Genomic DNA, 15,852 nt, shown 5'->3' with positions numbered 1-15,852 from the left:
TATCCCAGTATGGATTAGGGGCCTGAAACTCATTGAGGTGGTAAGCTAGCTAGGGCACCTGGACTCTGCTTCTGTTTACATTATCAAGGTGGAAGGGGAATGTCGGCTGTAGCACTCACCAGTTTCCTGACCCAGAGGGAGTTCCAGCAGCTTTGGCTGGTTCTTTTATTTTCTATAGCCCTTATAAAGGCATAGCTTGCTTCTCTCTCTCTCTCTCTCTCTCTCTCTCTCTCTGTGCCAGAGGGCTGAGGAATCTGCTCACAGTCTCCCATAATATCTCACCCCACTGTGGTTTGCAGTAGCCGGAGTTGAGCTTCCCTTTGTACCATGTCTCTGTTTCTCTTGCCATTCTCTGTGTGTGGTCGTTTTCATTCAGTTAGGCCTCAGTTCTTCAGGAGTGGTTGCTGTATAAATAGGTGCAAATTTGGTTTGTTCCTAGAGGACTTGAGGTCAGAATCTTCTGTGTCACCATCTTGGGCCAGAACCAGCGATCATTATTTTGAAGAGAACTCCCAACTGATTCTGGGGCAGTGGTCCACATCTCACGTTGTCAAACACTGCTCTAGGTCATCTCCAGTTTCTTAGAATGTTCTTGAAAAAGACATTTTGTGTGCGTGGTATATTACTATAGAATGTATTTATTGCTGATTTTTACGATCAAGAGAGGTCTGCTTAATCTTTGGGTAATATTTTTAATACTTGTTGAGTTTTAAAAGTTAATGCTCTCAATTCCTGCTAGATTTACCTTTAAAATATTGCCTAGTCTTCTGATGATGCTAATTTTGATAATAATCTGCTTATGACACTTTTTAAAATTTCTTTTTTATTTCAATTTTATTTATTTGATAAAGAGAGCAAATGAGCATGAGCAGGAGGAAAGGGCAGAGGGAGAGGGAGTAGCATACTCCCTACTGACCAGGGAGCCTGACGCAGGACTCATTTCCAGGATCCCTGGATTGTGACTTGGGCAGAAGGCAGACGCTTAACCAACTGAGTCACCCAGGTGCCCCTGCTTATGACACTTTTTAAAGATTAAAGTTAAGTACATGCTTGTTATTTTAAGATAGTTTAAGTTACAGTAAATAACATTAGATCAGTATAGGATAAGTTTTTCCCAAATTTTAGATGTTAAAACTGGTCTTGTCTAGTTTATTAAGGATAGCATTAGCCAGTTAAGCTTTTATGATTTGTCCAGAAAATCAAATTTCTTGGGCCAGTAACTTTGGATACTCATGAAGAGACATATCATCACAACAGAAGTATATAAAACTGAATCATACTTTACTGTGAGGAGATACATAAGCAATAAAGGCCTAGCCTACTTTGTTAATTTGCCAGCAGTTTTCCTTTCAGTATAATTTATATAATGGGATAGGTGCCTTGTATTTTTCAGAACCTTTCTAAGATAGCATTTTCTTTGGCCCTGCAGCTTTTAATCTCTTTAAGTCCAGTTGGTACAGAGTAATGTAAGCATTAATATTTCTGATACTTTTATGATTTCATATTTATTTTTGCAAAGATAATCAAAGTTTCCTTTTTCATTTTACAGCAGATTTAAAATACTGTTTTTAAAACATTAAAACTGCATGCATATCTGTGATGCTAGTAGACTTTATCTTGGGTGTTTTTGTTTTTGTTTTTTTTAAGATTTTATTTTTAAGTAATCTACACCCAACATGGTGCTTGAATCTACCCCAAGATCAAGAGTCACATGCTCTACCAAGTGAGCCAGCGAGGCACCTCTTGAGTGTGTTTTAATGTTTGGGTATTTCTCATACAATTTGGCTATTTCTTATAGAATTTTTAGGACAGATAAGCAGTTTTTATGCTTCTTTCCAAGTCATGTTTATAGTATAATAACTAAATATATAGAATTATAGTATAAAACTTGGAAGAAGCTCTTATATCCAAATAAATTTTCTCATATTTGGAGAGAGGACACCATATGCAACTTTTTAGTGATTTAAAAATAAATCATTTTACTTTAGGCAGTAGATTTAAATATATAAAATAAGCCAGTTTCATGACTCATTTTTCTAAAAAGACCAGTTATCATACTGTGTATGTGACATTGTTACATCAGTATACCTCCTTCCATCTAAGGTACTTAAAAACCTTCCAAGGGGTTCCCAGTTTTGTGGTCCTTTTTTTTCCCCCTAAGATTTTATTTATTTTAGAGAGCGCATGCATGCATGTGTGCACACATGAGTGGGGGGGGGGGTGCAGAGAGAGAGGGAGAGAAGTAGAGGAGTCCATGCTGAGCTGGAGGGGGCAGGGTTGGTATCTCAGGAATCTAAGATTAGGACCTGAGCTGAAATCAAGAGTCAGATGCTTAACAGAGCCACCCAGGCGCCCCCTAGTTTTGTAGTTCTTGATGAATATAAGTATGTGAAAGATTCATTGGGGAGGGAAAAATATTAATAGTTCAGGCTCTGAAATCCAGGTGCTTGTGCTATATGCTAATTAGCTGGTCTTGGCTAAGCTCTGTAACCTTCCCAGACCCCAGTTTTTCCGTCTGTGAAATGACAATAGTAAGATTTCCTACCTCAGGGTAGTCAGGAGAATGAAAGATACAATATTTACAAAGTATTTAGCACAATACTAAGTAGTTCATTTGGTTATGGATATATTTTACAAATTTTGTATAAGGATTCTTCACATTTTTGAATCCTGTTTGGGTCTGTCTTGAATTCCACAGAATAAGAACCAAATTCTGTAGTCTCTCTACATAAAAGACCACGTCACAGTTTGTTTCTGTTCGGTATTTTTTTAATTTCACATCTTGCCATTTCCCTTTTCATACTTTCTTCTCATGCTCTTTCAGGCCTTTGAACTTGTTTCCCTTGTCAGAAGTTGTACATACAATGAAAATAACCATCCTTCTCACCTAAGAGTGTGGAACTAAGAGTCCTTTCATTTTTTTTGTGATACCTTCTTTCAAAACTGCTCCTTCACATGAACCCTCAATTCCTGTAGCACTTTCTCTTATTTCAAATATATTATCTTTATGGCATGATAATTATTTTACTGCACAGCTGTCTTCCACAGTTTTTGTTTTTTTTTCCTTCCCAAGTAAGTGATTATTTCATGATAAAAATGAATAGCTGAGCTGGTTAGAACTTTGTATAAAGTAAAAGCATTCATGCTCTGATCCTTAAAATGCACAATCAGTGGGACATCTCTTTTGACTTTGTAGAGCAGTTTATGCTTATTTCCTGTTTTTCAAGAGTCTTTAGGGGAAAAAAAAATCTCAGTTGAATAAATCCTGCCCATTTGGTTGGATATTAAGATATGAGAAATCATATGTCTAAAATGGGCGCAATTTGTCTCTTCTTAAACTACACTGCATCCTATCACTTAACTAGCCAACTGTTCCTACTCTAAGGTTTTAAGGTATAATGTATATGAGAAAGAGTCTTATATAGAGATAGACGTGTATACTTACAGTTCGCAGTATGGTAGTAATCCATACTTTCCTTTTGGGAAGGAAATATGAACATTTCATCTATCAGCAGCGTGATTGGTATATTTGCTCTTATTTTGGAATAGAGTTGAATTCAGAATGGAAAAAGTAAACCTCTTTAAAGAAAGGAGAGTTTTTCTCTATCACTAGAACAAGGACAGCTTCCACCAGAAGCAGCAGGAATTAATTATGGTTCTGAGGATCTGCCACCTTTTTGGAATACATAGGTAGCATCGTTCTTTTTTATTTTTGGACCTTGTTAAAGGGTGGGAAAGATTCTAGCTTACTAGGAGCTATCTTCTGTGGTCAAAAATTTTTAAGTTGATATTGCTGAAGATTGAATGGTAGATTTCACCTACTCACATTGTAGTATACACAATCATTTTTGCCTACCTTTCCTGTAATCTTAGATATAAACCAATTGCTAGATATACCAAACTGACATTAATTGAGAACAATTGGAAGCCTTCCATTATAAAACTCAGTAAAGCAAAAATAGTGATAGAAAACCAGAACCAGTAAAAACCTACACTTTTCCTTAGTATTCATGTTGTCTGAAATAAAGCAAAATGAACTTTACAGGCATTGATCAATATAGGGAGGGAGGTCAGAAGTTTTGGAGAAAAGCAGGCACAGTAAAACATAGTTCTTGTGCCTTAATCACCTATGTTTACATCTCATTATTTGTTATTTTACTTGGGAAAATTACTTAAATTCCTCTCTACCTTGATTTCCTTACCTATAATATTCTTGGAACAGTGACATGCTAAGCAACCAAATGTCATTCCAAGCACAGAATAGTAAATAAAAATGTTTTTCATTAGTCATGAATTACTAATATAAGATATATGAAATTTCATTGATAGTCTTATTTAGATTGCTCTATTTGATGTTTTATTTCAAACTAAAAGGTATCTCTTATGACCTGCAGTCCCACTTATTCTGTTTTTCCCATAAGGTCTTAAAAGATTTCAGCCAAAATTTCTCCTTCCACAGTGTTTTTCAGGAACATAACTTTCAGATGAGGAAATAATGCTGAACCTAACAACAAAAGTAGATGTACAGAGCAAGTAAGTTCACTAACTACGGAAATAACTGGCTTCTTGTCTTAGGTTTTTGAGTTAGAGTTTGATTGAATCCTATACTATTGATTCTTCATTTAATAACCAGTATTTATTGGGCATCTTACACACAATGATAGGTTGGGGACACAATGATGAGCAAAAGATCCATAACCTATACCCTCCTGGAGCTAATTAACAGCTACTAGCTTTAACCTGGGCAAATTACTTTACCTTTTTGATCCTATAAAATAGAGATAATACCTACCTCATAGAATTATTTGGATGAATTTGAGATAATAATTAAAAAAAATGTGCTGCATGGTGCTGGGACATGGTGAGTACTGAAATAATTCCGTTGTGTCTTCTATTGCAAATGGACAACAATCAATCAGTTACCGGTATGCAAAGAATATAGTGGAGGATGCATTAAAACTTCCATAATACTCTCGTAATGAATTGTATTCAGGAGAGTTTTTAAAAATGTATAGTTTGGGAAGTTATAAAACTTGCTGCTTATATCTTAAAGTGGAAATACTGATAATGAAGAAATATGTGGACAAAAAATATTTAAAAATTTTTATCCTGTATAAATGGTGTTTCACAACTTTTTCTAAAACTTACTAATAATAGCTTAGAATGATTTCCAGTGCTATATGGATATCAGCTCATTTAATATCCTTAACTCTGTGAAGTAGTTGCTACTATTTCTTATACTTTATAAATAAGGAAACCAAGGCAGAGAGATTAAGCACAAATTCTCACACTAAGCAGTGCTTGGATGCAATTCCTAGAATCTGGTTCTAGGGTCCATGCTCTTCACCATTATGTTATGCTGCCTCTAAAAGAAATAGGAGTTTTTAACATTGACAGTATTTTCATTATTCTAAATACCATCTCTCTTTTCTTGCTCATTTATTGAAAGAGACATTTTTCTTTTACATTCTTTTAAAAAGCTGTCATGGATGCACTGGTGGAAGATGATATCTGCATTCTGAATCATGAAAAAGCACATAGGAGAGACACAGTGACTCCAATCTCAATATATTCAGGAGATGAGTCTGTTGCTTCACATTTTGCCCTTGTCACTGCATATGAAGACATCAAAAAACGACTTAAGGATTCAGAGAAAGAGAACTCATTCTTAAAGAAAAGAATAAGATTTTTGGAAGAAAAGGTAATTACTATCTATTATATTTTATGACTTAAAGAATAATTCAAAATACTTGGAAGTTTTAAATATTTTTCTATCCTCTCTTCACTGGTTGTACTAAGTTTCCAAGGTTAACTCACAGCTAGTTTCAAAACCCAGTACTTCTCATACTATGCTTCAAATGTCATGTACATGGGGACTAGGTGTAGAGTAGGATTTGGAATATATTTTTGGAATATATTTTTCTTGGAATCTTTTTTTCAGATTGCCTTACCTTCATAAATTGTATGTATTTTATTCAGGATTTTAAAATCTGTGCAACAAATGATATGCCAGCAAAGGAAATTAAATGTAGCATTGTTCTAATGTTTAAAACCATCTTCACCAGCACTGATATCTTCTCTACCTCAACTGTCTCTTTTGTTCTTGAACACACAGAATAATGCTTTTAACTGATAAAGGTCATCTGTTTACCTTTCTCGTGCAGAAATCTGACACTCTTAAATCTTATAGAATATATAAGGTTGATAGCTAATTCCATTATAAATCAGCATATCTACTTGGCTTTTTGTACTGGGAAATCTTTATCACTCATCCTTTTATTTTTTGAGGTTTAAAGTTTTAACTTAGCTTTATGTTTCTTCTGATTAGATCATTGTATTTGTGTTTTATAAACAGCAGCTTCCCCAATGAGGAAGGAAATGAATTCTTAGCTGTCAAGGAAATGAATTATCTTGTTATAAAAACTTTAGGAAGGGACTTGGTAGAGTTTGATTCATCTAGGAGAATTAAGAAAAAGGAGGTCAGTTGTAAAAATCATCATAATTTCTTTATATTCATATACATTGTCTTTAATGATTATCAAATTTGTGATACAATTGGATAGAGTGAGAAAAGGTAACATTTTGGAGCTTGTAGTTATGCTTATTTTAAAATTAAGTAGAAAAATGTGATTTGGTATAGCTAACTTTGGAAATATTTGTGTACTTCGTGACCAACAGTCATATAATTTCTATTCTGGAATAATGTTAGTATTTAATGAACTACCACAGTTATTCTTTAAAAAGGTCAAGCATACCTTAGCTTGTCATTTTTTCTGATGGTGGAAATGAAATACTACTGCCTTGAAAAACATCTAAGTATTATAAAGGAATAGTGTACTGTTTTAGAGTGATGAGTTAATATATGTTATAAAACAAAAAAATACTGATTAAAAGCATAAAATAGAAGACTTTAAAAATGTTTACCTGTACTTTTTTTGCTTTCTTAATCAGTAAGGCTTACTTGTTGGAAGTAAAATGTTTATTTAATTATAGTCCAGGCCTTATCCCTGCATTACAAAGAAAAGTAAGCTGTGGAGCCATCAGAAGACTGGCGGCTTTTTTGTTTTGTTTATGTTTGTTTCGTAGAATACGTCCTTTGAGCTTTCCCTTCTAATTTTATACCATTAGCTTATAGGAGCTCGATTAGATGAAGAAACAAATTCTGTGGGACGTGAACAAGTAAATAAGGCCTATCATGCATATCGAGAGGTTTGCATTGATAGAGATAATTTGAAAAGCAAATTGGATAAAATGGTAAGTTGGTGAAAACAGTTTATATTGCAAATGAGTTTTCTTCTTCAGGAAGTTTAAAATTAGAAATAAGAAAAATACTTATATTTATTAAATAAAAAATTGAAAATATACATCCTGAACTCAAAAATAGGATTTTTTTTTTTTAAGATTTTATTTATTTATTTGACAGACAAAGATCACAAGTAGGCAGAGAGGCAGGCAGAGAGAGAGAGAAGGTGAAACAGGCTCCCCCCCGAGCAGAGAGCCTGATGCGGGGCTCGATTCCAGGACCCTGGGATCATGACCTAAGTCAAAGGCAGAGGCTTTAACCCACTGAGTCGCCCAGGCACCACCAAAATCGGAATTTTTAATGGTGATATTTATAGTTTATTTCTGTACAAAATAAATACATGGTATGTGATGATGTTTAGGAGTTAAGTATATCTAACACTACTAACTTATTTTGGAAAATCATGACATGGTAGAATTTGTCAGTGTATTTTTAAGAAAAAAAAGCTAGTGACTAGTATTTCCTAAGTTTGAAAAAGAAAAAAGGAAATTAGTGAAAAACTGGGTTCATTGTCCCACCTAGCTTTTTTAAAGGCCTAAATCTGTTTTTTTTTTCATCTACCTGAAAATTAATGTATATCAACCTATAGATTTTACTGAATGTAATTTGGCATTTTCCCTACTTAACTAGAATAAAGACAACTCTGAATCTTTGAAAATGTTGAATGAACAGCTACAATCTAAAGAAGTAGAACTGCTCCAGCTAAGGACAGAGGTGGAAACTCAGCAGGGTATGCCACTTATTTGTTACAAATATTATAATGGAATCAGTATAATTTTCCATTTATGCGTTATATCCATTATCAGTTTTCTATATCTGTATGCTAAGGCCTTAACTTATTTTATAATTTTAGGCTTATATTAATTTCTCTGATCTGCTTTCACCAAAATATCAACTCCTTTAACTTTTCCTTAGATATAAGTTGCACTTTTCCTAGAGAAAATTTGATGGTTTTTGTTTAGGGCTAGTTTATGATGAAGTAGATGAAGAAAGGAGTAGAACTCCATCCTTGTCAGAACATCTTGCCTGCTGGTATGTCCTGGATTTTCCTTTCTACTAAACTTTTGTCCACTATTAAGCACACTGTCATGGAGTAGTTACAATTAACTTTTTTTTTTTTTTTTTTAATTTAAATTTCTGAAGTTGTTAAAATGTGCAGATGAGATGCTAGAGGAAATAAGTAGTTCTGGAGCATATGGCTATTGGCCTGTTCCCATGAACATTCTGATGAGACAGGCTGAAGAGTAGGCCTCTGAGAGAGGCCTTTTGATAGGCATTTGAGATGAGCTCTCTTACAGTAGCTGGTTGGGGCTTTTTAGTCTCTCTATCTGCAGATAGACTAAAGAACTATGTCAAAGGTAAGTCAGTATCCAGTTGTACTGAGTTTCTATAGTAAATGTTTATGAATAAATTGTTTTGACATCATTTTCTAGGCCTGATGGTCATACTTTATACTCTGAGGGGACTAGATGGAGTAATTAGAGACATGAGCTTCAGTTTCCTCACTTCATTTAATTTTTATCACTGTCTTAACCTTGACTTAAATATTGTTGACTTGTCAACAGTTTTAGCATGTATTTGATTAGTGGTGTATATTTTAAAAGTTCCAGACTGACAAACTTGTACTTTAACCTAAACAGAAAATCAGGGATAGTGGTGATTAATACGTTCTGAAACCAGATTGGTAGGTTTCTTATTCTCATTAGCATAGGTCTTTGAAAGTAATATTACTGTTTTTAAAAACTGTTAGTCGTGCATGTTTTATATTAGTTTTTATATTATCTACGTTTTACTAGTATAACCTTTATGGAACCACAACAAATGTAGAAGGCAGAAATAACAATTTTACTGTCCATCCTCTTTTTAGTGATAAGGAATTTAAATCCACCTTCATCAAACTGGGAGGTGGAAAAGTTGAGCTGTGACCTGAAGATCCATGGTTTGGAACAAGAGCTGGAACTGATGAGGAAAGAATGTAGTGACCTCAAAATACAGCTACAAAAAGCCAAACAAACGGTACTACAGAATTATTAAATTAAGAAATTCAGTATTCTGTGTATGCTGTCTATAGGATTTATAACTAAGGATTAAATCATAGAGTTAAATTCTCTGAAAAATTTACCTTTATCTTCCCTTTTAATCATTTTGTCTAAAATTTGATATACTGTATACTTTTTTTGATATACTGTATACTTCTAACTTAATCCCAGAATTATAAAATTTTATTGTTTTAAAGAGCTCATTTTAAAAAAGCTTTACTAGTTTATTAATTTATTGAAGCGTTCCTTTTAAACGCCTTTTCCTTCAGTTTCCTTAAGTCCTTTTTTTTTCTGTAAAGTTTAAAGAGAACTCGTTTTAAGTTTATCATTTTAATTTAATAATTTGATTAATATAGACACCACAAGAGACAACTTAGTTTTTAGAACTCTTGAAAAGAAAAAACTTGACAGAGTCTACTAATTTACAAAAGACTTAGTACTTTTGGGGAAACTTCAATTTTCAGCAAACAGCTGAGATTTTAAGAATTGGGTGGAAAAGTAAAAACAAAAAACCCTGCTGAGCTGCTACAGTATGGCTAGCCTGACGTCATCCACTAAAACACAAGTTGCCTCTCAGGTCCTCGCCAAGTCTGTTTACTAATACTTTACATTGGGTTCTAACAACCAGTTTTTAGACGTCATGATAGATAGTGCTGAAGAGAAAAGAAATGGTAGAAAAAAAGAGGAGTGTGAGAGCAATGTACCAAATGCAAAGTTTTAAAAGTAGTTGTTACAAGCAAAGTTCCGTAGTCTGGAGTCAGTCATTATATACACTGAAGTATTTTTATTTTTTTACTTTTTTATTTTTTAAATATTTTATTTATTTGACAGAGAGAAATCACAACTAGGCAGAGAGGCAGGCAGAGAGAGAGGAGGAAGCAGGCTCCATGCGGAGCAGAGAGCCCGATGCGGGGCTCGATCCCAGGACTTTGGGATCATGACCTGAGCCGAAGGCAAAGGCTTTAACCCACTGAGCCACCCAGGTGCCCCTACACTGAAGTATTTTAAATAAGTTGACCAGTGAGAGAATTGTTTCTCAGCTTAACCATTTTTTGCCCATCACAGCATTCTAACCCCATTCTACCCCAGGTTCCTCCTGGGATGCCAATAACTGATGATGACACTACTTCCCCCGTATTGTCTGCCCACCAGGACACTGCCCCTGAATCCCAATTGCCCTTAAATGGAACTGACAGTTCTTTATTCATAATGTTGTCTTTATTGAAGGTGACCACCACTTAAGGATGAGCCAGGCATTAAGAATAATGTAGCATTCTACCCTGGCCTTGGCCAAATGAATTGTTCTGAAATGGACAATAAGAACTGATAAAGGGGAAACACTACAGAGATTACTGTCAGTTTCTATTAGGGCAAAATACTTTTTTTCCTGCTTAACATATGAAGTTAATTTCTGCCTCCCTTTGAACCTGTGATTACAATTTCTTCAAATGCTTCCAGCATCCTATCCCACAAGCTTAGATGCTGTAGCCCCTGAGAAGCTAGCTGGCCGGCTGGCTGGCTGTTGTGTTTGCTTGCTGGTTTATATGTGTGTTTCTTAATTGTAATTAAAAAAAAAATTCCAATCTAATTAACATAGTGTTATATTAGTTTCACATGTACAATGTAGTTAATCAACAATTCTAACTGCTCATCATAAGTGTACTCTTAATGTCCTTCACATATTTTACCCATTCCCCCCACCTCCCCTTTGATAGCCGTCTATTCATTATTAATAGTTAAGAGTCTGTTTTTAGGTTTGTCTCTTTTTCTTTGTTCATTTGTTTTTTAAATTCTGCATATGGGCGAAATCATGATATTGGTCTTTCTCTGACTGGCTTACTTTGCTTATTTGCATTATACTCTAGATTCATCCACCTTGTTGCAAATGGCAAGATTCCATTCTTTTTTATTGCTGAGTATTAGTCCCGTGTGTATGTGTGTTTGTGTGTGTGTGTGTATGTGTGTATACAGACTCATGGTAATTCTATTTTTAACTTTTTGAGGAACTTCCAAACTATTTTCAAAGTGGATTATACCAGTTTGCATTCTCACCAACATGCATGAGGGTTCCTTTTCTTCCTAATCCTTGTCAACACTAGTCTCTTGTGTTTTTTGATGTTAGCCATTCTGACAGTGTCAGATGATATCTCACTGTAGTTTTGATTTGCATTTCCCTGATGATTCGTGATGCTGAGCATCTTTTAATGTGTCTGTTGGCCATGTGTATATTTTCTTCAGACAGATGTCTATTCGGGTCTTTTGCCCAATTTCTAAAAAAAACATTTTTATTAACATATAATGTATTATTTGCCCCAGGGCTACAGGTCTGTGAATCATCAGGCTTACACATTTCACAGCACTTACCGTAGCACATACCCTGCCCAATGTCCATAACCCAACCACCCTTTCCCTACCCCCTCAACCCCCAGCAACCCTCAGTTTATTTTGTGAGATTGAGAGTCTCTTAGGGTTTGTCTCACTCCCGATGCCATCTTGTTTCATTATTTCCTTCCCTACTCCCCACAACACCCTGCTTTGCCTCTCAAATTCCTCATATCTCTTCTGCCCATTTTTAATTTGATTATTTTTTAGGTGTTGACTTGTGTTCTTTATATGTTTAGAATTCTAACCCTTTACCAGATACGTCATTTGCCACTATCTTCTCCCATTCAGTAGGTGTCTTTGAGTTTTGTTGTTTCCTTTGCTGTGCAGAAGATTTTTATGTTAATGTAGTCCCAGCAGTTTGCTTTTGTTTCCCTTTCCTGAGGAGACATATCTAGAAAAATGTTGCTAAGGCCAATGACAAAGAGATTACTGCCTATGTTGTCTTCTAGTCTTATGGTTTCAGGTCTTACATTTAGGTCTTTAATCTATTTTGAGTTTACTTTTTGTGTGTGGTGTAAGAAAGTGGTGCAGTTTCATTCTTTTGCATACACCTGTCCAGTTTTCCCAATAGCATTTGTTGAAGAGATTGTCTTTTCCCCATTGCATATTCTTGCCTCCTTTGTCATAGATTACTTGACCATATAGGCATGGGTTTATTTCACTGTGCTCTATTCTGTGTCTGTTTTGTGCCAGTACCAGGCTGTTTTGGTTACTACAGCTTTGTGGTATGTCTTGAAATCTGGGATTGTGGTATCTCCAGCCTTGTTGTTCTTTCTCAAGATTGCTTTGGGTATTCAGGGTCTTTTGTGGTTCCACACAAATTTTAGTATAATTTGTTTAGTTCTGTGAAAAGTACTCTCGGTATTTTGATAGGATTGCATTAAATCTGTAGATGGCTTCGAGTAGCATGAACATTTTAACAGTTCGTTCTACCAGTCCATGAGCATGGACTATGTTTCCATTTGTCTGTCATCTTCAGTTTTTTCCATTAGTGTTTTATAGTTTTCAGAGTACAGGTATTTCACTTACTTGGTTTATTCCTAGGTATTTATTTTTGCTGTAGTTGTAAATGGGATTGTTTCCCTGATTTCTTCCTGCTACTTCATTATTAGTGTATAGAAATGCAGCAGATTTCTGTATATTGAGTTTGAGTCCTGCAACCTTACAGAATTCATTTCTCAGTTTTAGTAGATTTTGGGTGGAGTCTTTTCAGGTTTTCTACAGTATCCTGTAGAAGGTTTTCTGACAGTATCCTGTCATCTGCATGTATGATAGTTTTGCTTCTTCCTTACCAATTTGAATGCCTTTTTTTTTTTTTTTTTTTGGTCTGATTGCTGTGGCTGCCATTTCTAGTATTGTGTTGAATAAAAGTGGTGAGAGTGGACATCCTTGTCTTGTTCGGGACGTTAGGGGAAACGCTCTCCATTTTTTCCTCTTGAGTATGACGTTAGCTGTGTTTTTCCTATGTGGCATGTAACTTTTTTTTTTTTCTAAGATTTTATTTATTTGAGAGAGAGTGAGAGAGAGCATGAGAGGAGAGAAGGTCAGAGGGAGAAGCAGACTCCCTGTGGAGCTGGGAGCCACATGTGGGACTTGATCCCGGGATTCCGGGATCATGACCTGAGCCAAAGGCAGTTGCTTAACCAATTGAGCCACCCAGGTGCCCTGGCATGTACCTTCTATACCTACTTTATTGAGAGTTTTATCATGAATGGATATTGAATTTTGTCAACTACTTTTTCTGCATCTTTTGCATCTTTTCTCTTGTTCATGTGATATATCATGTTGATTGATTTGGGAATATGGAACCACTCTTGCATCCCAGGAATAAATTCTACTTGATCATGGTGAATGATTTTTTTTTTTTTTTAATGTATTGTTGGATTTGATTTGCTAGTATTTTTTTTTTTTAATATTTTATTTATTTGATAGAGAGAAATCACAACTAGGCAGAGAGGCAGGCAGAGAGAGAGGAGGAAGCAGGCTCTCCGCAGAGCAGAGAGCCCGATGCGGGGCTCGATCCCAGGACCCCGAGATCATGACCTGAGCCGAAGGCAGAGGCTTTAACCCACTGAGCCACCCAGGCGCCCCTGCTAGTATTTTATTGAGAATTTTTGCAGCTGTGTTCTTCAGCAATATTGGCCTGTAGTTCCCTTTTTGTGTAGTATCTTTATCTGGTTTTGGTAATGCTAATTACCAAATTAGCTAATGCTAGCCTTGTAGAATAAACTTGGAAGCTTTCTTTTCTCTTCTAATTTTTGGAATAGTTTGAGAGGAATAGGTATTAATTCTTCTTTAAATGTTTGGTATAGTTTCCCTGTGAAGCCATCTCGTCCTGGACTTCTGTTCCATGGGAATTTTTTGATTATTCAATTTCATTGCTGGTGATTAGTCTGTTCAAATTTTCTGTTTCTTCCTCATTCAGTTTTGGGAGATTATATGTTCGTAGGAATTTCTCCATTTCTTCTAGGTTTCCTAGTTTGTTTGGCATATTATATTTCATAATGTTCTCTTACAGTCCTGGTTATTTCTTTTTTTTTTTTTTTTTTTTAAAGATTTTATTTATTTATTTGGCAGAGAAAGATCACAAGTTGGCAGAGAGGCAGGCAGAGAGAGAGAGAGAGAGAGAGAGGGAAGCAGGCTCCCTGCTGAGCAGAGAGCCCGATGCGGGACTCGATCCCAGGACCCTGAGATCATGACCTGAGCCGAAGGCAGCGGCTTAACCCACTGAGCCACCCAGGCGCCCAGTCCTGGGTATTTCTTATAAATGTTTTCTCTTACTGCTTTTAAAATTTATCTTTATCACTACTTTTTGTCATTTTATGATTTGCTGTGGACACTTGATGGCATCACTGAGTTTCCTAAAACTTCATTTTTTTTCATTCTTCTGTTCAGTTTGATTTGTTTTCCATTACTCTGTCCTCCAGATCACTCATTGTTTTCTCTGCTTTCTCTAGTCTACTTTTTATTTCTCTAGTCCACTTTTTTATCTAGTGCATTCCTAATTTCATTTACTGAGTTACTATTTTTTATCATTTCTATCACTTTATTGAGGGTTTCACTGAGGTCCTCCACTCTTCTCAACTTCAGTGAGTATCTTTATGACCATTATTTTAAATTTGACATTAGGCATATTACTTAACTCTGTTTTGTTTAGCTCTCTCTGCTGTGTTCTTATCCTTCTTCCTTTTGGGACATTATCCTCTCAGTTTAGTCTCTCTGTATTAGGAAAGTCTGCTATGTCTCCAGCTCTTGAAATAGTGAAATGGAAGAGGTCCTGTACTCTGCAGTACAATATCCCCTGTTCACTGGAACCTCATGTTTCAGGGGTATCTTCTGTGTGTGTTGTGTTACCTACCATTCAGTTTGAGCTGCTTTTGCCTTCAGTCCATTTGTCTGCAGTGACTCTCTTTGTTGTGAGTGGGCTCTGGTCCCTGTGTTGTTAGTGAGCTAGTTTTGGGTTTGCCCAGGGTTTGGCCCAAGGTAGACCAGACTTTTCCCAACAGTAGTACTGTTGTCAAGGTACTTTCCCTGTGTTGTGCCTTCAGAAGCTTTTGTTGGTGAGCTGGCCCTATAGTTAGACTACATGTCTATTCTGCTACCCACTGCAGTGGCCACAGCTGGATTGGTATGTGTGTGGTTGCTGTCCCCTCTCTCCAGGGTAGAAGTCACTTTGGAGTGGTGCTGGCCCTGTGAGGGCTGCCTATACACTGCCTACAGAACTCTTTGGATGGGTTTTAACCAAAGGCATATTGGAAGGGGCAAGTGCACAGGAGAATGTAGGGACAGGGCATATGGTGTTAGCAAGGTTTGATGAGGTCTACTGTGAGAGGGGAGCTGGAGCTGCTTTTGAAAACTGCTTTATTGCTGGTGGGGGTGAGTCTACAGAAGAGTTGGGGCCGGGGGAAGTGCATGCAGTGCCAGCAAGGTCAATGCTGGTTTGCTGCGGGAGGGTACCTGCTGCTGCCCCAAACTGTGGAGGCTGGTTAGGTTGGAGAGAGCAGATCTGCAGAAGCATGTAAGGCATGCTATTAGCAACCTATGTGGAAAGTGTGCTGCACTGGTTCCCGCATGTGTCCATGTAAATAAGGTGGTGGCCCAGGGAGGGAAATGGCGCCCACCAGC

General features: G+C 36.3%; 1 protein-coding gene across 4 annotated transcripts in view; it reads left to right on the top strand.

The window, feature by feature from the left end:
• Window positions 1–15,852, top strand: part of AZI2 (5-azacytidine induced 2) — a 37,648-nt gene that overhangs the window by 7,711 nt on the left and 14,085 nt on the right. For 2 of the 4 annotated variants that reach the window (XM_046003572.1, XM_046003575.1), the window contains exons 2-5: window positions 5,481–5,701; window positions 7,129–7,254; window positions 7,934–8,033; window positions 9,171–9,319. In XM_046003572.1, coding sequence (XP_045859528.1) covers window positions 5,481–5,701; window positions 7,129–7,254; window positions 7,934–8,033; window positions 9,171–9,319 — 596 coding nt within the window. Of the gene's footprint in view, window positions 1–3,549; window positions 3,691–4,459; window positions 4,534–5,480; window positions 5,702–7,128; window positions 7,255–7,933; window positions 8,034–9,170; window positions 9,320–15,852 lie in introns of all 4 variants that reach the window. The other 2 variants (XM_046003574.1, XM_046003573.1) reach the window with 2 other exon arrangements.

The sequence above is a fragment of the Meles meles genome, chromosome 4 (genome assembly GCF_922984935.1).
Source record: "Meles meles chromosome 4, mMelMel3.1 paternal haplotype, whole genome shotgun sequence".
In the NCBI taxonomy this organism is placed as follows: domain Eukaryota; kingdom Metazoa; phylum Chordata; class Mammalia; order Carnivora; family Mustelidae; genus Meles; species Meles meles.
Note: the sequence above shows the minus strand (reverse complement) of the source record. Positions and strands in the feature narration are given on the sequence as shown.